Source organism: Petaurus breviceps, unplaced genomic scaffold (assembly GCF_028583685.1).
Source record: "Petaurus breviceps papuanus isolate PSGF00001 unplaced genomic scaffold, PetGlider_PUasm1.0 207, whole genome shotgun sequence".
NCBI lineage: Eukaryota > Metazoa > Chordata > Mammalia > Diprotodontia > Petauridae > Petaurus > Petaurus breviceps.
This window is the reverse complement of record NW_027185850.1, coordinates 13,488,194-13,511,574: the sequence shown is the minus strand read 5'-3', so window position 1 is coordinate 13,511,574 and position 23,381 is coordinate 13,488,194. Positions and strand designations below refer to the sequence as shown.

The 23,381-nt window shown below is 39.5% G+C and overlaps 1 protein-coding gene across 1 annotated transcript in view; it reads left to right on the top strand.

Annotated features, from left to right (window-relative positions):
- Nucleotides 1–23,381, top strand: part of LOC138164910 (inaD-like protein) — a 337,451-nt gene that overhangs the window by 231,926 nt on the left and 82,144 nt on the right. Inside the window, exon 29 of the mRNA XM_069092869.1 lies at nucleotides 3,939–4,030. Within this exon, the coding sequence (XP_068948970.1) occupies nucleotides 3,939–4,030 (92 nt within the window). The remainder of the gene's footprint in view (nucleotides 1–3,938; nucleotides 4,031–23,381) is intronic.

The following is a 23,381-nucleotide window of genomic DNA, read 5'->3' as shown; positions in this document are numbered from 1 at the left end:
ACAGAGGAAGAAATTAAAGATATTTATAAGCATATGAAAAAATGCTCTAAATCACTATTGATTAGAGAAATGCAAATCAAAACAACTCTGAGGTACCACATCTCACCAGTCAGATTGGCTAAGATGACAAAACAGGAAAATGACAAATGCTGGAGAGGATGTGGACAAATTGGAACACTAATGCATTGCTGGTGGAGTTGTGAACTGATCCAACCATATTGGAAAACAATCTGGAATTATGCCCAAAGGGCTATAAATAATTTCATACCCTTTGACCCAGCAATACCACTTCTAGGGTTGTATCCCAAAGAGATCATAGAAGTGGGAAAAAGACCCATATGTACAAAAATATTTATAGCAGCTCTTTTTGTGGTGGCAAAGAATTGGAAATTAAGGTGGTTCCCATCAATTGGGGAATGGCTGAACAAGTTATGGTATATGCATGTTATGGAATACTATTGTGCTATAAGAAACACAGAGCAGATGGACTTCATATTTACCTGGAGAGTTTTATACAAACTGATGCCGAGTGAGAAGAGTAGAGCCAGGAGAAATTTATACACAATTACCGACACAACATATGTGTGACGACCAACTTTGATAAACTGGACTCTTCTCAGCATCCAGAATCATAAGTCAAACCCAAAAGATTCATGATGGAGAGAGATGTCTAATTCCAGAGAAAGAACTGAGATTGAACCTAGATTGAAGCAAACTACCTGCCCTTTTTCGTTTTCTTGTTTGGTTTTGTTTCCTCTTTCCCATTCTTCATTCCATCCATTACAATCCTTCTTTATAACCTGACTAATGCCTAATGTGAAAGTATTTGCAGATACTATACTTGATTGTATGCCACCATGGGCAGGGGGCGGGGAGAGAAAATTTAAAACTCAAGAAATTGTGGTAATGAATCTTGTAAACTAAAAGTAAACAAATTAATAAAGACGAAAAAAAAAGGCAACACTACTGATGGATACGTTGATAAAGTCCAAAAGCATATGTCGTGTGCCAAGGACCTCCTAGCTCCTCAGAGAGGTAGTGTGGGTGGGTCTTCTCATATCTTCCAGTCCCACTTGATCTCTATAATTTCATTTCATTTACTTTTGGATTTGGGTGTGTCGTTCTTTCCATCTACATTGTTGTAGTTACTGTGGAGATTGTTTTTCTTGTCTCTGCTTACTTTGTTTCGCATCAGTTCATTTAGATCTTTCCATGTTTCTTTGTATTCCAAACATACACATCACTTCTTACAGCACAGTAATGTTGTTACATTCACGTACCACAATTTGTTTGGCCATTTCCCAATGGATAGCCATCTACATTGTTTCCAATTCTGTGCTAGTATAAATATTTTGAAATATATGAGGACTTTTGTCTTATCAATGACTTCCTTGGTGTATAAGCCCAGTAATGGGATCCCTGATTCAAAGGGAATGGACATTTTAGCCTCTTAATTTGCATGCTTCCAAGTTTTTTTTTTTCCTCAAAAATGGTGCTACCATTTCACAACTCTACCAACAATGTAGTGTGCCTATTTTTTCACAACTCCTCCAACCTTGACAGTTGCCTTATTTTATCATTTTTGTCAGTTTGAAGCATGTGAGGAGAAACCTCAGGGTTGTCTTGATTTGCATTTCTCTTATCAGTGTATGGGGTGTTCAGGGAGGATTAGGACCTCTGGTGTGAGGGCTAGTCCAACCCTTTTCAGCGCTGCTCATCTGCCTTTGGTGTCTACCAGGCATTCGACTCTTACCTGTGACTCCAAGAAGCTGTACCATGTTCAATGGCCATATCACAGTGAACCATCTTAGCAGATAGGCTAAACCAAGTTGTGGGTAACTGACATGCTTCAAATCAGTTGATGAGTTAAAGGGATATCTGCCCCAAGCATGTGAAGACTTCCTTTGGCAATGGGTGGATGAGAACAATTTGCTCCAATGACCATAGAGGTAGCTGACCCAGGTGCTGTGGTGCACTTAGAGCTTGGTCAAACATCGAAGACACTTGAGGTCACCATCACCCACTGCATCCCAGGCCATCTCCAGTCATCCTGACTTGTCCTGCCATTGGACTTTGATGACTAGAAGTGAGAATGAGGCCAATGACTCTGTGATGCTCTTCCTCACTAACATCCAATTCATGCATGAGTCAAGATATCACCTCATGATGTTATTACATTATCAGCGATTTGGAGCATTTTTTCATGTTTATGAATACTTTGTAATTCTTCTTTTGAAATCTAGTTATTCATATTCCTTGATCATTTATCTCTTGAGAAATAGCTATTACTCTCATATATGTGTACATACACACATATAAAAATCTGATACAGATTTTTTTCCCTATTTGACCATTTCCCTTCTTGTCCTAGGTGCGTTAATGTTGTCTGTACAGAAGCTTCTCAGTTTCACATAATCAAAGTTACCTATTTTATCTTTGGTAATTGCCTCTATCGCTTGTTTGTTTAAGAATACATCTCTTACCCATAGCTGTGAGAGATATATCATCTGTTTCTAAAAAGCATGATCTTTAATTTTAGCATACCTCCATTTAGAATTTATTATGGAATGTGGTACAAGGCATTGAACTAAGCTAATTTCTGCTAGACTGCATTTCAGTTTTCCCAAAAATTTTTATGGAAATGGAAGACTTTTCCTTGAGTAACTTGTTTTCCACTTTATCAAACACTATGTCACTCTTTCTGAATCTCCCCTGTCTAGTCTTTCACATTGATCTACATCTCTATTATTAACCAATACTAGATGGTTTTGATGATTGTTACTTTATAATATGGTTTGAAATCTAAAAGTACTGTTCCTCTTTCCTCCCTATTTCTTTTTATCATTTCCCGTGATAATCTGTTCTTTTGTTTATCCAAATGAATTTTATTATTTTCTCAAGCTCGGTAAAGTGTCCTCTTTGTAACTTGATTGGTATAGCATTAGAAGTGTAAATTAATTTTGGCAGTGTTATCATTATTATTATATTGGCAGGGACCAGCCATGAGCACTGAATATTCCTTCAGCTGTTTAAGTTGTTCATTTTTTTCTTTAAGGAGTATTTTATAATTGAATACCTAAAAGTTTTTTATCTGCTTTGGAAGGTTGATCCCTAGACATTTTATGCATTTTGTAGTTATTTGGAATTGGACTTTCTGTTGTTTCTTATTGTGTTTCATTATTTTTATGTAGAATTGCTATTGATTTTTTGAAGATTAATTTTGTAATTCATGACTTTCCTGAACCTACTAGTTGACTTAATATCTTTCTTGAATCCTTGGGGTTTTCTAAGTAAACATGGAATCATTGTTGATGAGAATTTCTGACCGAGAGTGGAGAGCACAGTTATTTCTGTTTTATATGCCCTTTTTTTCAGGGACAATGACAAGTTGAGATCTGTGATTTCATCATTGTATTGATTTCCCAGTGTGGAAGCTCCCTCCATTGACATACATATGCAATTTCTTTTTAGTTTACTATCTTTGGGAATTGTCTTGATCATTCAGTGGTTATAGCACTTACCCCCAATAACAGGAATAATGTGTGGCAGAGGAAGGATTTAAACCTAGCTGTTCTTGTCTCCAAGGCCATCATTCTATTAAAATCTTAGGGAAGTTTGTTTCCTAGTATACAGTTCTTTTGCATTTTGGTTTTGTATTACTGCAAAAACCTTTTTAAGAGTTAGGTGTTGGGGTCACTATTTTGATCTTAAAACCTGGAAATCAAATAGAACTTAGAGAAAATCAGTTGGATGTAGCATCACAGAAGTTAAATAAATACTATAAAAAGTCACCTTATGATATTAATATAATTAGAACTTTTTCTATGCCATCCCTATCGTTAAGATAGTGTATTTCTGGTTGTTTGAATATATCTAAGCATTGAATAAATCCTACCAAAATTTTAATTATTATATGTTCTTGTTTATTCCCCAAACAGATAAACAATCAGATATTGTATGGAAGAAGCCACCAAAATGCATCTGCCATTATTAAGACAGCCCCAACCAAGGTCAAGTTGGTTTTCATAAGGTAAGCTAAGGCCAATTTGATTTCCCTGAATTTTCTCAGATTCTTTTGGGAAGTTGTCATCTTTTATGCACCTACTTGGCTAGTCTACTCAGATTTATAGGTATCTGAGACATCTTCTTGCTGTGATTTTAATAGTTGGCAGTGTAGGTTGAGTGAAAAATGTTGGACTTTGTGTTAAAGACCTAGAACAAGTGATGTCATCTCTCTAGACCTGATTTCTTGTGGGACAAAATGGAAATAACCATCTTGCCCTCCTACCTCTGTGTCTTTGAGAATGAGATGCCTCATAAACCTCTATTTTCAGTTGAAAAATGAGTCTTCATTATTGCTGGTGGGCACAAGGCTCTTCTCTTCCCCTCTGAGATCTCAGGTCCTTTTCTACTCTCTTGCTATTGTTCTTCAGTGGACAGATTCTTCCTTAACCAGACAATGGGTCCAAGACAAAGGAGAGAAAACAAAACTCCATTTAGCTTTATGTTAATAGGTTTAATCAATGATCTGTTTAGGGAGAAGTGGCCCTAATTGGTCAAAATTGGATTGTGGAGTTTCTGAGGGCATCACTTATCTGTGCTCCATTCCACATTCTTCCCTGCTGCCTGATGACCAAATCATAGACTTGGGTCCTTAAGTGACGTTAGGGTCTAACATCACTCATTTTAGATGTGAGGAAACTGGAACCCAAAAAGGGGAACTGACTTACCAGGGGCAGAGCCAGTATTGACATTGGTCCTCCGGACTCTAAATCTTCATTTTTCCATGCCTGATAATAAACAATGAGAAATTAAGGTGATATTTTTTTTCTCATCTATAAATTTGTGATATGCCTGACTTTTCTCCCCAGATAGAACATGAACTCTTTGAGAGTTGGCACCATAGAGTCATCTGTTTGTGTAACTGTAGAGTTAGGAGGTACCTTCGGGGGCCATTTGGATTAACTCATGCTTGAGAAACAATTCCAAAGAATTAGTCCTTCCCACTTTGTTTGAAGATTTTGCCTTCAATGAGTGGGAGCCCACTATGTTCTGAGACAGACCATTCCATTTTGTAATAGCTCTCATGGGTAGTGCAGGGCCGGGGTAGGGGGTCGGGGTGGTGTGTGAGGCTGCTAGGTGGTGCAATGGAGAGAGCACTGGGCCAAAAGTCAAGAAGGCCTGAGTTCAGATTCAGCCTCAGATACTTCCTAGCTATATGATCCTGGGCAAGTCACTCAACCTGTTTGCCTCAGTTTCTTTATCTATGAAATGAACTGGAGAAGGAAATGGCAAACCCCTCCCTAGTATCTTTGCCAAGAAAACCCCATGTGGGATCACAAAGAGTCAAGCATGACTGGAAACTACTAAGCAACAGACAACTCATTCTTAGGAATTTGGTTGCTGACAAAAAGCTTAAATTTCCCTCCACTCCTTCTGCTGTAGGAAATTATTGCTAATTCTGCTAGAAACTTCACCACTCCTGTCCTCAACCACCTGTAACTTGGCCTTGCATCTCAGCCCTTCTATTCAGTCATACTGTAGGGAAGTTAATTCCCTTCTCTAATGCTCCTGTGTACTGTTTGGGATAACAAGGTATTTCTCAAGAACATTTATGAGCAAAGCATTAATAAATCTGGCCTTTAAAATCCTGTATAATTAGCAACTGTGGTTATTATCATTAATAATGGAATTGTTATTTAAAGTAATTACTAATTTGGCAGCTTAGTGCCTCATTGGTTAAGAGTTCCAGATTATGGGGTGGCTAGGTGGTGCAGTGAATAGAGTCCTGGAGTCAGGAGGACCTGAGTTCAAATCTGGCCTCAGACACTTAACACATACTAGCCGTGTGACCTTGGGCAAGTCACTTAACCCCAATTGCCCTGCCTTCCCTCCTCCAAAAAGCAAAGGAAAAAAAAAAGTTCCAGATTAGTCAGGAAGACGAATCCTGCCTTGGATTTTTTCAGCCTCAGTTTTCTGATCTCTAAGATGGGGTTAATAATAGCACCTCTGTTCCAGGATTGTTATGAGATAACATTTGTCGGGCACTTTCTAAGTCTTAAAGCTACATGGACTAGTATTATTAGCAATTCAGTGGAGTCTTAGTCGGATGCCTTGTGTTGGTGTCAAGGACAACACTGAATTCTAAAGGAATACTGCATGGGGTGCATGTTCTCACAGGTCCTGTCACTCTGGCTGGGCTGCACTAGGGGATCTTGGTAAGGCCAACCTTTCTACATTTGTGCATCACTGTATAAATCCTAAGTGCTTGATTTTGGGGGCAACTCATTAAAATGCAAGGGACATTTGATGTAATCTATTCCAACCTCCTCATTTTACAGTTGAGGAAACTGAGGCCCAATTAGCAAATATTTATTAAGCACATACTATATGCTATTCATTCACTGTGGTAGGTGCTAAGGGCCCAATAAATAAAAAGAAAGAAACGTTCCCTGGTCTCAATGTGCTTACATTCTAATGGGGGAGATAACAAATACCTATAAAAATGCATGTACGGTCTATCTAGAGTTAATTAATATATATAAAATACTTTCATACAAGGGAGGGCATTAGCAGTAGGGGGATCAGAAAAGACTTCTCCTAGAAGATGATTTTTTTTTTTTTAAAGCAATGGGGGTTAAGTAACTTGCCCAAGGTTACACGGCCAGTTTTTCTGTGGGTGTTAAGTGTCTGAGGCTGGAACTGAACTTGAGTCCTCCAGACTCCAGGCTGGCAAGCTCTTACTGCACCATCTAGCCGCTCCAGAAGATGATATTTCTTAAAGGCATGGAGGGGCTATGCGAGTCAGTGCCTAAGAGAAGTCTATACCACACATGGAGTGTGACCTGTGCAAAGTCTTGGAGTGTCAGGATGAAGGACCAGAGTAAGGCCCAGTTTGGCTGGGTCATACTCAGAAGAAGAAGGAATAATGAACAGTGATACGATGTGGTTAAGTTGGGACCAGGTTATGTAGGGTTTAAAAACCAAAGAAAGAGGTCTTTATTTTATGGCAGGGGCAACAGGAAGCCATTAGACCTAGTTGATTATGGAAGGCACATAAACCTGTGCTTAAAAGAAAAATCACTTTGGCAACAATGACACAGAGAGATTAGTTAGAAGGCTGTTGACCTAATCTGCTTGAGTGATGATGACGTCTGAACTAAGCTGAAGGCCGTGGGAGTAGAGACAAGAGGATGGATGCAAGTGATGTCCTGAAGATAGAAATGGCCAGACTTGGCAACTGATTTTCTATGTGGAGAGAGGCCAAGATTACAGACATATAGAGAGATGTTGGGAAGTTGGTGGTGATTTAAACAGAATTAAGGCAGTGTTGGGGGAGGTGAGAGGAAAATGAGTTCAATTTTAGAAATGTTGATCTGATGTTTTTAGTACATGCTGTTTTTTCCGGGAGGGGAGCCGGGGGGGGGGGGGGTAGGCAGAGTTGGTAGTGGTGGTGCAACCTTTATTCATTCAATCATTTATTTATTTATTCCCCTCAATTATATGTAAACAAAATTTTTAAGATTTCTTTAAAAAAATTTATGAGTTCCAAATTATCTCCCCCTTCATTGAGAAGGTAAGCAATTTGATGAAGGTTATACATGTGCGGTCATGCAAAAACTTATTTCCATATTAGTAATGTTGTGAAAGAAAATAAAGACCAAAAAGAAAAAGAAATTTTTTAAAAATCCATTATCCTTTGATTGGCATTATCAGTTCTTTTTCTGGAGGTGGATGGCATTTTTCATCCTAAGTGTTGAGAATAGCTAAGTTATTCGCAGTTGATCACCATACAGTTATTGCTATTACTATGTACAGAGTTCTGGTTCTGCCCACTTTACTTTACATCAGTTCGTGTGAGTCTTCCCAGGTTTTTCTCAAAGCATCCTGCTCATCATTTCTCATAGCTCAGTGGTATTTTATTACAATCATATACCACAACTTGTTCAGTTATTCCCCAATTGATGGGCATCATCTCAATTTCCAAGTTGTTTGCTACCCCAAAAAGAGCTGCTCCAAATATTTTTGTATATTGATGTCCTTTTCCTTTTTCTCTGGTGTCTTTATGAAACAGACTTGGCAGTGGTAGTGCTGGGTCACGTGGTATGTATGCCAGTTTTATAGCCTTTGGGCACAATTCCAAGTTGTTCACCAGAAAGGTTGCATCAGCTCACAGCTCATCCATCAGTGTGTCAGTGTCCCTGTCTTGCCACATCCCCGCCAACATTTGGCATTTCCCTTTCTTCTGTATTCGCCGATCCAATAGGTGTGAGGTGCTACCTCAGAGGTTTTTCATTTGCGTTTCTCTGATAATGATTTAGAACATTTTCTCATGTGACTATAGAGAGCTTTGATTTCTTCTTCTGAAAACTGCCTGTTCATATCCCTTGACACATCACTTGGGGAAAAATTTGTGTTCCTATAAATCTAACTCAGTTCTCTGTGTATTTGAGAAATGAGACCTTTATTAGAAAAATTTGCCATGAATTCTGCCCCGTTTCCTGCTTTCCTTCCAATCCTTCAAGGCAGGGGCTTGTTGGGGGCTAGTTTCTGTTTGTTCTTGCCTTTATCTGACATATAATAAATGTTCGCCATAATTGTCCTTTCCTGCTGCAGCCACATCTTTATCCTCCACAGTCAACCATCACAGACCATGGGCGGATCATGGAAGCCTCTGGCTTCTGTCCTCCCTGAGTCTGCTCTTCCCCACCACCTTGTACCTTGGCCCCTTTCTACCTCCATGTCACAAAATGAGTAGTAACATTGCCTGGGCTGGAGGGGGCCGAGGGGGGGGGGGGGGGGGAGGCTGTCAGTTTCTGCCCTCTTTTTCCCATTGCCATCTTTTTAAGAGACTCTCACTCCATTTCCTGGCCATCGCTATATCTTGTCTCCGCCATTAGAGTAAAAGCTCTGTGAAGACCATGACTGTCTTTCTTTTGTGCCCTAGCATAAGGTTGGGTGATAGGAAGGGTTTAATAGATACTTGCTGTTTGTTTCCTGTCATTACCAGGAATCACTGCGGCTGAGTACCTTCATCTGTGTAGTATTTGATTTGCATCTTACCCAAGAGTTGCTCCTCAAAACGTGCTTCCGTCTCAGTTCTTCTGATGGGACATGTCATACAGGAGTAATTATCACCTCTGTCCCTCTGGCCCTGTTTCCTCCCACAGAAAATGAAAAACTTAGACTCAGTGGTCCCTGAGGACCCTTCCAAGTCAAAATAATCCTTGATTCCAGAAGTTCCAATGACTCATTCTTTCTCTCTCTTTTTTTTTTTGTCATCTCAGAGTCTTTTTACAACTTCTGAAAAATTCTGTAAGTTTTGAACTCTGGCTATTGATATTTCTGAAGCTTTGTTGGAACTAGGTCTTTTTATATTTACAAAGAAATAATTCACTTAAGAAATAATGATAAGACTGGTTTGGTGGTGAATGTGAAATTCATAAGACCATCTCCTATAAGCACTTTAGCGAGAGCCTCTCCTTAACTCCAAGGTCCACTTGTTCCTTTAGGATGGCCACAGTAAGCCCTGGAAAGAGCAAAGGATCCCCAAATCCCAGAGCTGAAAGGGAGCTCAGAGACTGTCTAGTAGCATCTGGACCTGTAACAGAATCTCTTTTCTTACCAAGGTATATAGGCAAACAAGGGACACTATGGGGAACATTTCTGGATATGGCTGAGAACAGATCAGGCAGTCTCCTTCCTTGAGTGGCTTCTGTCTTGTATAGCCTGAAAAAGGCATAACATAGACCAAATGGTGGATCTCTTGAGATTCTGCTCAGTGCCATGTGTCTCCTTTCTGAGGCTTTTTAATGTCTTATGGCCTTTGATCATTTCAATTAGGAGGTAAGAACAGATACCCCTAAAATCATATTCTTAGTTCACCAGGATAAGTAACATGAATTAACATAATTTGAAATTGAGAAAGCAAAGCAGAAATATTTTGGTATGCACAGAAAATGTGTAATCCCAAAAGGTACACAGTTCCAGGGTAAGATATGTGGCTGTACCCAACTCCGTGCATGACCATTCTATAAACAATTCTTAAGAAGGCACCGTGTGCCAGACACAGGATACAAACCTTCTCCTCCAAACAGGAGGCATTTATTTTCTGTAGAAGCAAAGAACATGGGCATCAATAAGGGAGATACGCTGGCCACTGAGAGGAGAAAGAAACATGGATGTAAAAGGTTTTGTGCAATTTAAAGCCTTCTGTGTGAGCCATCATTACTGTCAAGTGAAGGCAAGTCAAAAATCAAGCTGACCATGAAACTGGATTGCAAGTCTTTGGAAAAACGTGTGCTAATAACCAACATGTATTTTGTGCAGTGTAGAACATTGGATTTGGAGTTAGCAGACCTGGCTACTACGGATCCTGCCTCATATATTTATTAGCTGTGGGCTTGTGAGTAGGTCAGGCAGCCCATACACATTTATGAATCTCCTTGGAAGTAAAAGTTAGACCCTGCCCTTGAGAAGTTTATAATCCAACGGGGAAGAAACCATGCAAATCACTTTATGCAACCAAGATCTAGACAGGAGAAATTGGAATAATCAATAGTAAGAAGGCATCAGCATTAAAGGGGATTGGAAAAAGCTTCTCATGGAAAGTGGAATTTTAGAGATGAAGACGGACAAACATTTTAGACATGGACATCTGTCAGTGAAAATGCTTGGAGTTGCGATGTGGAGTGTCTTGTTTGAGACATAGCAAGAAGATTGGATTGCTGAGTAGTTAGGGGGAGTAAATGTGTGAGAAGATTAGAAAGATGGTAGGGGATCAGATTTTGAAGGACTTTGAATGCCAGACAAAGGATTTTGTATTTGATCCTGTAGGCAATAGGAAGTCACTGGAGTTTATTGAGCAGAGGGTGACATGGTTAGACCTGTACTTTTGGAAAATCACTTCAGCAGCTGAATGGTGGATGCACTGGAGTTGGGAGAGACTTGAGGCAGGGAGAGCCTCCAGCAGTGCTGTCCAGGCAGGGGTGATGACCCCCTGCCCTATGATAGTGACTGTGTCCTTTGAGAGGTCATCTATAGAATGAGGGGGTTGAACTCAATGACCTCTAAAGGTTCTTTTAGTTCTTAAATCTTTGATCCTTTGACCACTTTTTACTTAAATAGAATTCTTCAGGTGTTAGTTACACCAGGTGGCTGGTGAGGTCCCTTTTAACTTCAAGATTGTATAATTCATTATCTATATGAGGAAATTAAAGTCTTTAAAGGGAAATTGCTGGGCCAGCATTTGAACCCAGGTCCTCATACTTTTTATATTCTACCATTCACACAGTGTCTTTTATTGTCAGCTTTTCCTAAGTACATCAAATAATAACTTTAGAACTGCATGGTCCTTAAAGGGCCTTAGTTTGACCTAATCATTTCTTGATGGAGAAACTGTTTCTGGGAGGTGATTTTCCCCATTAATATACTTTAAGAACGGCAGGGGAAGTAGAGTCAAGACGTTGGAGTCAGAGCTAGCTGTTTTTCCTTAGTTCCCTCACACTGTTCCCTATGATGACTGGTTACGTCAGTCATTTTTCCAACCCCTGGCAGCTTAGGAAAACTGACAAAAAGGTCTGGTGATACTGGGATGAGAACTGTCAAGGAGCTCTAACAGAAGCAGCATCACCAACAAGTGGAAGTTGGCGTGGGGGAGGGTGCAGTCTGGTGTCCAAGGACAGTGAAGAGACTCACCTGGTCACGAAGTAATCTCAGTAGACCCCTATGCTAATACTGGGGACAGGAATAGATGCCATCTGGCAACTCTCTTCATAGTTACCCAGACTCAGGTTACAGTTCCAGGGCAGAATGGTCCCAGTATCAAAGAAAAAGAGGCTTGACATGTATAAGGAGGAAGAAGCTAGTTCCAGAAACATAGTTATATAGCTCTGAGCCCAAGAGCAGAGGAAGAACTCAATTCTAACGTTTTGCTCTTCCCATAAGACTGTAGTGGAATAAACAGGGACAGGAGATCAAAAGCAAGGGGGCTATATCCGTTCAGTGATTCTGAACTGCAGCAGTTTCCAGCAGGCTAACAGTGACTGAATTCAGTGACAGTCTACAGAAACTACCATACACATGCCAACACAACCAAACTGTGTCATAAATTTGCCAGCTAGGAAAGCAGTATACAGTACTTTCTCCAGATCACACCACTTTGAAAACACTGAAAACTTAGGGACCCAGAATGAGCTGTTAAAGCAGCAGAAAGACATAAAAGTCAGAAGGCCAGACCAGTCATCTTTGTTAGAGATGAGCAAAGTCCAACTCTCACATAAAGATCATATAAAAATAATAGATGGAGAATTGGGAAAATAAATTAGAGCAATACAATAAAATTATGAAAAATTTAGCAACTTGATAAAAGAGGCAAAAAAACGCTGAAGAAAATAACTCCTTAAAATACAGAATTGGCAGAATGATGAAAGATGTACGAAAGTTGTCTCAAGAAAATAACTCCTGAAAAATTAGAGTTGGTCAAGTGGAAGCTAATGACTCCACGAGACATCAGGAAACAATAAAACAAAGGCAAAAGAGTGACAAAATAGAATAAAATTAAAATATCTCATTGGCAAAACAACTGACCTTGAAAATAGATTGAGGCAAGATACTTTTAGAATGGCACTCTGATCCTATTGAGAAGTCAGGTGCTCTTTCCATCCCATCACCCTGCTTGCTGTTTTCCCATATATTAACCTAATTACTACCATCTCCACACCCTCACACAAACCAACTCAGTTTGTTTTCAGCTAATTACAATTCTCCCTGGATTCCAAATGAAGTTCTTTTTGAGCCTAGAGTGTAATTCCCAGTAGATGGTATGATTCATTTAAAACAAAAACAAACAAAAATACCAAAACTTCCATCATGAATCCCAGAAGAAAACTTTCCCTGGATATTGTAAATATCATGGACATCTTACCCTGGGAAGAAAACAAGGTGAGATTTCACAGAGGGCTCACCATTTTACTTCTCCAGTGAGTCCCCTTTCCCCCATACCTTTGCATTTCTCAGATGTCCACGGGAGATCTGGACTCCACTTAAGTAACTGATACATACAGAGCTCCCTAAAGTTTATAAAATGCTTTATATACATTATACTATCATCCCAGGGAGCAAGGTGCTGTAAGTATTGTCTGCTCCATTTTATAGAAAGGAAATTGGTCTTTATTTTGGAGCCCTCCAAATCATCCAAAAGTCCCTCATATACTGAAAGGAAATTATCATGCTCTCTGAGTTTTCACTTTTCTAGGTAAAACATTCTCAATTCCCTCAGTTGAACCAATTTGATGTGGACTCAAGGTCTTTCACTAACCTAGCTGCCATCCTCTTGTATGTTTTCCTTGTCTCAGTCCTTCTTAAGCCTCAATGCCCAGAACTGAACACAAAATCTCCAGATGAGTACATAGGGACTATCAAAGCTCTTTCCCTAAAATCTCTAGATATTTTAATGCATTCTAAGATGATATTCACTTTCCTACCTGCCATGGTCAACTTTTGGGTCATGTGGATCTTGATTGGGTCATTCTACAAGTGGCATCCAGTTACTCAGCCTCAGACCAACATGGAGCAAAGAAATTGAAAGGCATTCTCATGTGGTGAGCGTAGTGCTGCCCTTGGCGTCTGGAAGATGTGGTTCAAATTCCTCCTTGGATGCTTGCTGGCTGTGTGACCTTGGGCATCATTCTGAATCTCTGTGTTTCAGCTTCTTCATTTATAAAATGGAGGGTTTATTACCTGTAGCACCTGTCTCACAGGGCTGTTAGGCCTTCGAGTGGGATAAAGTGATTTGCAAACTTTGAAGCATGATTATTGCCAGTTATTATTAATTAAGTTTGATCACTTATCATAGGTAAGGTCCTCCAATCTTTTGAGCTGATGGTTGTTTGGTTTGTAGTCATTTAATTGCTCAATTAGCTTTGGGAAATGGGGCACTGTCCCATTAACAATACTTTGGAAATAAGCTAAGGATTCACAAGCCCAGCAGAACAAGAAGATCTCTTAGGTTTTTCTTTTGTCAATTAAGACACATATTTCAAGTGCTTAAATATTCAACTGTCACAGACTTTAGGTATTTACTTTTTGGTAAATTAAGTCGGGCAGAGGCAGCTAGGAGGTACAATGGATAGAATGGTAGCCCTGAGGAAGACCTGAATTCAAATCCCTTAGCACATTCTTACTTGTTGTGTGAATGTGGGTCAGTCACTTAAACGCTCCATGACTGTTTCCTCATTTGTAAAATAAGTTGTTGAATGTGAGTGTCTCGAAGGTCCTGTCCAGCTACAACTATAACCCTAAATTGTATCATCTATATGATGGCGGTAAACGGAGCACCAACCTCATGGGTTTGGATGAAGACCAAACAGAATAAGATTAGTAGCAAACAAGATACAGACAGCATAAATGGGAGATCTCAGATGTAGGATCTGAAATGAGTCTTAAAAGAATCTGGGAAAGCCAGATGTTTAAAGTGAGTAAAGAAAAACATTCTAGGAATGGAATGTTGTATGTGAGGAAGAACAAGAGGGCTGATGTGTACAAAGGAGAATAAAAAACTGGTAAGTAAGCAGGGACCAGGTTGAAGCATGGCCACAAGACAGAAGATTTTATATTTGATCCTGGGGGTAATAGAGAGCTGTGGTAGTTTATGTAGAAGAGATGTGACCTGCACTTTTAGGCAGAGGAGAGAATGGAATAGCGAGAGACTTGAAGCCAGCCAACTTGTCCAAAAGCTGTTACAGTAGTTCAGGTGTGAGATGATGTGACCTTGCTGGTTGACTAAGATGTGGGTGAAGGCAACTCTTTAAGGTGCATCTACAACTTACCATAAACAGGTTGCAATCTGCATTGGTGGAGGAAGTTTCTGCAGGGTGAATTTCAGATACTGATGAAGTAATGAATCAATAAAACTATCTGTGACCATTTATTGAGCACCCATATCTCGGGATATAGACAAAAATGAGGCAATTCTTGCCATTAAGGATTATGTCAGTGGAGATAACCTATATTTATATAATTATGTGTATGTTGTTTATATAATTATTGTGTAATATATGCATATGTAATTATTATTTATATAAATAATGATTTATGTAAAATTATATTGAATACAAGCCAGATGTCACACTTTATGGGAAGGCACCATTAGCCCCAGACATCAGAAAGGGCCCCCTAAACAATCTGAAGCTTGAGCTATTAGCAGACCAGCCCTAACACAAGATCCAGCACATAGTAGGCACTTAATTAATCTTTGTTGAGTGTCCCATTGATTGAGGACAGAGCATTCCAGATCTGAGGCCAGCCAGAGCCAAGGCTGGGAGAACAAAGGTAGAGCTTTGTATGGAAGGCCTCTCTGGCTGGACTGTGTAGGGAGAGAAGGGCAGGCTGGTAATTTAGCAGGGGGTCAGGCCATGAAGGACTCCAGGAGGGAGGTTCTTTGTCTTTCTTTCTCCCTCCCTTGTATAGCTGAAGGGCCAACAGCCAGCAGGACACAGGAGCTTAGTCTTTAGATGGCTTTTACAGGCAGAGCACACCTAGACATGACCCCCGATTTCCACTAAGTGGGTTCATAGCGCCTTGGAATCAGTAAGCTGCACATGCTGGGCTCTCCTATAATTTTAATTACAAAAACGAGACGGGCCAACGTGTACAATCAATAGAGCGCCGTGGCTGCTGATCTCCCTCCGGCCATGCCTCTCATCCTCAGCAGAGCTTGACAGCCGGTATTAAATCTTGTTCCAGGTCTGCATTTCATATGGCCTTCTTCAGGCCCGGGAGGTTTCACCCCCGCATACGCTCTCCACGTGTAATTAAGTAATGGAGACTGAGCTGTTGTACATGACAGTTAATTTTGGATAGCGGGGGACGTTAATACAGGAGCTGCGGGCAAGACCATTAATCTCCTTGGATCCTTGCCCTGCCAAGTAGAGCAGCTCATTCTTCATTGTACTAATCCAGCCCTTTCCCCCTGCCCTGGGACCAGGGCAGGCGTGAACATCCTCCCACCAGCTCACATGGGCCATCAGAAAACCCGGTGCTACTGCATGTGATGTATGTCCGGGGGACCTGTTATGCTGAGCACATCTGGATGGGCCGGAAAGAAACACTCTGGAATATTACAGTCCATATGTCCAGGGCACTAAGAAGGGGGAGACGTGGGGTGGCTGGTCCAAGCTCTAATGATGTGAAAAGGAGACAGAAAGGGACTGTGTAAGCTAGGTACACTCAGCAGCACCTTGCTAATTTGCACTAATGACTCACAGACCCATTGTGGATTACAAGCTAATTAGTATGTGAACAAAAACAACTGTTCAAAAAAAAGGGAGAACAAGGACGTGGTATTGCAGAAATCTGTACCATTGTAGACAGAAGAGCAGTTAATTAAAAACACTCACTGCCTCGTAGCCTAATGGCTGTCTCTAATTACCTTATCACAGACCTCCCAGCTGAAGCCAGCGGTCAGTTCCAATTTATCAAAATTGCTGATAGATTCTTCAAGAAACTTGCTCTAAGTCCAGAATGAGGATAAGGGGAGGACATGGAGAGATTTAACATATTTACCAATCAAGGAAATCTTTTCAAATGGTTATGTGAAAGGCTTTTTTTCTTGTTGTTAATCCTATGATGCCATTTTAAAAAATATCATGATGTTCTGAAAAATACAGCCAAATGGTTCAGTTCCCTTCTTTAGATAATGCAGGAACTTCCTTCCGGATATGGGATGATTGAGCAATACTGATCATTATCAGTGACTGGTATTGAAAGAGCCAAATCTAAGGGTTCTGGTCAGAAGAGGCAGGAAGGAAAAGGTTAAGATTACTATTAGAAACATACAAACACACACACACACACACACACATACATACCTTTGAGAAACTTGAGAATAATGATCAAAGCAATAACTTAGTACAATTCCAGAAGATTGATGATGAAGAATGCTTCAGAGAGACGTGATAGACTTAAGGTGAACAATAAAACATACATTTTCAGATCAAAAGAGAATATTATTAGTTAAAAACTTAAAAAATACACAGGAGGAGGAAAAAAGTTGTAGAGGGGATGACTGTAAACAAGGCAATTTTGTTACAACCATGTTAAATTTAATCCTAAAAGAATAATGTTCACCAAAGTTCATGGTTTCTTATGCAATGATCTATCCTATTTAGCTTCTTATATTTGAATACTTTTTAAATGATTATTAAATTAATAATAAAAGTGAATTTTTTTTAAAAGCTACTCTCTTGAGTCAGAACCCAAGGTACTACCAAAGGTAGAGTCAGTCAGACAGAATGAAATCACACTGTTCACATGCCATCATCACTGCATTTCAGAGTGAGAAGGGCTGGCCTAGCTAACACATGTCTTAGCAACTACTTATTACACAAAATTCCTATGACTTTTCATCAGGGTACCTGGCATCTGAAATGGAAAGGTTTGGTTTTTTTTTCTTAATGACTATGGTCATAGAACCATTAATTTAGTACTAGAAGGAATGTTAAAGTTATCTAATCCAACCACATGATTTTTGACAGATGAGTAAACTGAGGACCAGAAAGTTTTATGTAACTTGACCAGGTTACACAGGTGTTAAGTGCCAGAGTTGGGAAACATACTCAGGTCCTCCGACTATTTCTTTGTATTTTCATTTTTCAAATTCAGTTTTTAAAAATTCAGAACTTTACATATAAGAATGCATTTCCATATATAAAGCAGAACACAAAAAAAGATTTGGTTTGTGAAACTGTGAATCTGATTTCATTCTTCTCCCCCCACCCAAATATTCATGTCTTTTTTTCACACCCCAGTGCATCCTTTTTTCTCACCCCTTAATTACTTTTTTTTTGAGAACCTTCTCCTAGGATCAAACTCCAAGGAATATTATAGCCAATCAAATATTTAAATAAGTTCAACACTTTATTTTAAAAACTGTTCTCCCTGTTTGTGCTTCCTTCTCATCTTCCTTTATTTCACTTCTATGCATTTAAAAAACTTATTTTAGTTATTCTTTTTTTGGCATCACTATTGTTAACCCTTACCTACCCATAGCCCCTTCAAAACATAGGAAGAAAACAAACCGTTATAAGAAATAAATATAGTCAATCAAGCAATACTAATGTATCCAGCTGCCATTTCTACTACTCTGGGTAATTAGTACCTCTCTGTAAGAAAATAGTTAATATACTTCTTCCTGGGTCTTCTGGAGAGATAGGTAGACATTTTCTCAATCACAGATCTTTCAAAGTTATGTTGCTGTTCCTTGAATAAATTATTCTTCTGCTTCTGTTCATTTCCTTCTGCATTAGTTCTTCTCAGGATTCTGTAGAATTAGTTCTTGATCATTTGTTAGTGTCCATTATATTTTTATACCACAGTTTATTCAGCCATTCCCTAATTGATGAGCACCTCCCTTAGTTTTCAGTTCTGTTTTTTTAATTTTCATTTTTTGGTTGTTTGTTTTGCTTACTCTTATTCCATCCCTATTATCTCTATTTCCCACTGTCCCAATCTGTTTTTCTTTTGAGTTTGATATATTTTTCTATATCAAACCCTGTGTGTGTATGTTTTCAACCTTCCTTTGTCCATTTCAGATAAGATTAATGTTTTCTTGCTGGTTCAATTCTCCTACACTTTACTCCAGTTTTGTATGCTCTTTTTCTCACACTCCAAATATGACAAATAGTATGTCCCTTTATTTCTACCTTCTACACTAGTGTATTCATTTTGCCCTCCCTTCTTGTTCCTCTCTTCAAACACTCAGGACAGAATTTGCCCACCCCACCCACATCATTCATCCTCCATTTTTATTAACTCCCTCAATAACCTTTGAAGATATTAGTTTTCTAAAAGACACTTGTTTCTTCTTCCTGCATTAGAACATTAGCACTGTGTCATTGAATAGCATCTTCCATATACTCATAATTTTTACCATTTTTGGTTTCTCTTACTCATATGTTTATATTTCAAAATTTCTACTCAACTCTGATCTCTTCATGAAGAATGCTTAATAGTTATCTATTAAACTTCCATTTTTCTTCTATAGTATTATTTGCAGGGGAAATTATTCTTGGATGTTAGCCATATTTTGACATTTTTAATTCCAAGATCTCCTTTCATTTATATGAGATGTTGCTGTGTCTTGCATGTTCCTAATTGTGGTTTCTTAGTACTTGGATGTCTTTCTTGGTGCTGGAAATATTTTGTTGTATTATGGAAGCTCTAAGTTTTGGCTTTGACATTAAAGGACTCTAACCCTTTTTCATATCATGGGCTCTCAGGGCAGTCTAGACCCCTTCTCAGAGTAATGGTTTGAAATACATAGAATATAATAAGATGACAAAGGGAAATCATTATATTAAATTGCAGGCATCAAAAATGTTTAAACAAGTTCAGGTTTGGGGTTAAAAATAGCTACCTAATGAAATCATAATTCAGCTTTTCTTTAATTGTTGATGTGAGATCTTAATCAAATCATTTAATGTCTTAGTGGATCATAATATCTGACTTATTGCAATTTCAATTATTATACTCCCTTCAAATTATTGAAGAGAGTTAAAACAGATGATTTTGAGTTTGCATCTAATTTCAGACTTATTAATCAGAAATAATCACCTCTCTTTTGGAGACTCTGTAGAGCCTATACTCCTAGCCTTTAAAGTGCTTACAGGCTAGTCAAGCTATGACACTGACACTATAGTTTTATACCATTGACAGGTAATAAGAAAGGAGCAATTTTTTACCAAATCTTGAACTTCACTACCCCAGCCCCTCTCTTTCCTCCTGAACTCTCTATTCAAGTGCTTAACAAGAATGAGCTTTGGTGTGGTTCTTTTTTCATTTGTTCTGTAAGCATTTATTAAGCCCTTCTTAATAACTTAACAAGTATCCTTTTAGAAGATTAATATCTTCAGCAGATATTCCTCTTATTGATTATTGTCCTAGTTCCTTGGGTTGCAGTGATAAAAATAGAATAATTGCAGCCCTTAAGGAGCTTATTTCCATTGTGGAAAAACAATGAGTATGCATATAAGTAAATCCATATTATGTGCCAACAAGCAATCAGTAAGCATTAATTTAGTACTAGCTATTTGCCAAGCACTATGCTAACAGTGCAGAAAGAAATATAAAGTGGTAACAGTTACTGCCCTCTGTGAGTTTACACTCTGATAAGAGAGACAATATAAATTAAATAAGTTTATGCATGATATGTAAGGAGTAGAGGCAAGATCTTCTTAGTAAGGAAACTAGTAGCTGCTGATGGGTCCAAAAAAGTTCTCCTACAGAAGGTGGTGCTTGAACTGAGTCTTAAAGGAAGCCACAGATTCTACAAGTCAAAGGAGAGAAGAGTCAGCATGCCAGGCATGAATTTGAGAATTAAAATACTATGTACATGACCTACAGGGCAGACAGTGTAACTAGACAGAATGATCCCTTAGACATTTATACTCTGACAATTAACCTCTCTGAATCTCAGTTTCTTTATTCTAAAAAGGGGGGAATAAAAATACTACCTAGGGTTTTTATGAAATGAGTTAATATATGTCAAGAACTTTTTAAACCTTAAAGTCAATAAGGTTGACTGCTGCTATCATTGTTACTACTTCTGGCTTTGAGAAGAACCCAAGACAGCTAGTGGGAGAAGCTAATTATGCCTTTAGGTGACATGAAAGGTAGCCAGTAGAAAGGAGGATAAAGCACAGAAGGAAGGGAAGTAGTTAATACAAACCAAAAGGAAATGAAGAAGAAAAAATATGGCAAGCTGAGGAGGGGGATACCACAAGGAGAATTTGAAAACATCTGTGCCCTTAGGCCTCTAGCAAAATCTTACTTATGTTCTATGGTTTTGTTTTTTCCTTAACCAAAAAAACAGTCTAAGCATCTTTTCCGCCACACTACTGACAGCTCTAATTATTTTCAAATTGCCCCTGGGCCACCTTCTCAAAACACAGGCCCAGATGCAAAGGTGCTCCCAGTGGCCTCGTTAGCAATTTCCATAGCTGGGAAAAAGCATGTAAAAAGTTCACGGTGACATTGTCATTGAACTTTTCATTCAGATTCAGCATATTTTGCTACTTAGCAGATTATTCCAGTTTTCAGTGGTGAAAATCCCCTCTGTATATGGATTCCCAAAATTACTGGATGAGGCAGGGGGGGAGGAAAGGGAGGCAGAGAGAGAGAGAGAGAGAGAGAGAGAGAGAGAGCCCTGGGCATCTGGTTCAAATGAAAGTGTGTTTTTCCAAAATGCTTTTTTTCTAAAGACTGTGACAAGTGTCAGGTTCTCTCTTTTTCTCTCCTTTCTTGAAGTTCTTTAGGGAAGCATAAATATTTGATTCTAACAGCAAACAATGTGTCAGGTCCATTTGCCAACATTTAGTGGCAATAGTCTTGGAAGGGAAAGTGAAGAATGTAATTTTCCATTCCCCGATCTTCTCAGCATCCCAAATGGATTCCAGCATGTCAGCTCTGGTTCTTATAATATAATGACATTTCATTAAATGGCCCCAAAAAGCCAGACTCTGGATTTGGAGACAGTGAATTTCCAATTGGTGCTGCTTAGGCTACTTTGAAAAGGGTGATGATTTCTAAAGTTTTAAAGGGAAAGTCTTAGGAAGTCACTCAAGCATTTTTATGGCACACTTTAATTTTTAAGAAGGCATAAGGCAGTCCTATCCTGACACATCTCAGAGCCTGTCAAATATAAGAGTGGACATTTCCCTATTTCCCTTGCACCCTGCCACCCTGGCTGGGCCCCTCCTCGCCATTATTAATTCATTATCCACAATTCCGTTTTCATATTTTATCGATCGTGCTGCATAGATTTTGGGCTAGAAGGGACCTAAGAGGCCATTTACTTCAGTTTTTAATCAATGAGTAAACTGAAGCAGAGTTGAAGTGGAGACTTGTGGAGTAGTTAGCAAATGGCTGAGTCTGGATTTGAACTCTAGTCTTCTTGACTCAAGCCCCAGAAGTGTCTCCACTATGCCACCTAGCTGAAGTCTGGAGACTTAGGTTTGAATCTTGACTCTCAGGCCTTTCCACTGGCTGTCCCCCATTCCTGGAGTACATTTCTTCCTCACCCCCCATCCCGTGGCTTCCTATAGGACAGCTTCCCCTTTCTAATCACTGTGTCCCTGCTGGGTGTGTATCTTTTATGTTCTGGGTCATTTGAGTGCTGTCTCACCCATTTGAATGTAAGCACCTTGAGGACAGGGGTTGTTTCTGCCTTCCTTCATTTCCCCCATACTTAGCCCAGGGCCTGGTACCAGGTAATGCCACTTACTGAGTGATTGATTGCCCTCCCAGGACACAGTCTTGCTTATAATGGCTGATAGAGTGAAGCATCTCCATTTTCTCCCCTGTATTCCCTAGCAAAGCTCTGTGTCGTGTAGGAGATTTTTTTTCTGGTACTGCCTGTTCCTGTCAATTTGAAATATGTTGCCCTGCATGTCTCCCCCTTCCCTAGACTGAGGTGTGTGAGTGCCATCAAAGAAGTGGCAGATGGATATAAACTGTGGCTTTTTAGAGCAGCTTCTCCCCAACCCACTGGGAATAATCAGAGGTTTTTATTACAGGAAGCAAAAACAAATTTGATATGGGTTCCAAAGGACATTATAAACTCTCCTTATTGTGCAGAAATCATTGAGTTGTGTCAGGACAGTTCAGGGCCACTCATTCCCCTCCCTACAATGTCCCCATTAAGATTTATTTGTGACCATGTCTTTGAAAGGCAGTCACCTTAGCACAGAGTGGAAAACCATCTGCTTTATCACCATTAAATAGTCTGTGGTTCAGAAGTAAGTGTGGCCCACTGACTATCCTTTCTGGACCCACCCTATTGTTTGATTGGGGGTGGCTGTGAGGAATAAATGAAAAAACAGTTATGAAGCACTTGCTGTATAGCAGACTCTGTGCTAAGCCATGAGAATACAAAAATGAGTGAGACAGTCCCCACCCTCGATGAACTTAAATTCTAATGGGGCGGGGGGGGGGGGGGGGAGCCAACTGATAAGGCAGGTAGATAGGTAAAGAGGGAGAGTGTATAAGAGCAGGGGCATAGTTTTAATCAACAAATATTTATTAAGCATCTACTGTATACCAAACACTGTGCTAAGCACCAGAGAGACAAAAGACAGTCCCTACCCTCGAGGAGTTTCCAATCTCCTGGCTCAAATGTGAGTAGTATAGATACTGTGAAAAAATGAAGTTGTGCTGGCCCCTTCCAAATATAGAAATTCGTCATGTTCTTGGCTACAATCTTCCTGGGTGTTTTTTCTTTCCATTTTTACTTTAATTTGGATTAAATCCCATAATGTCATGATGGGCAGCCTGGTGGATTGAGTAGATTGAACCCGGAACCTGGGGTTCACTCACTCCAGCTGGGC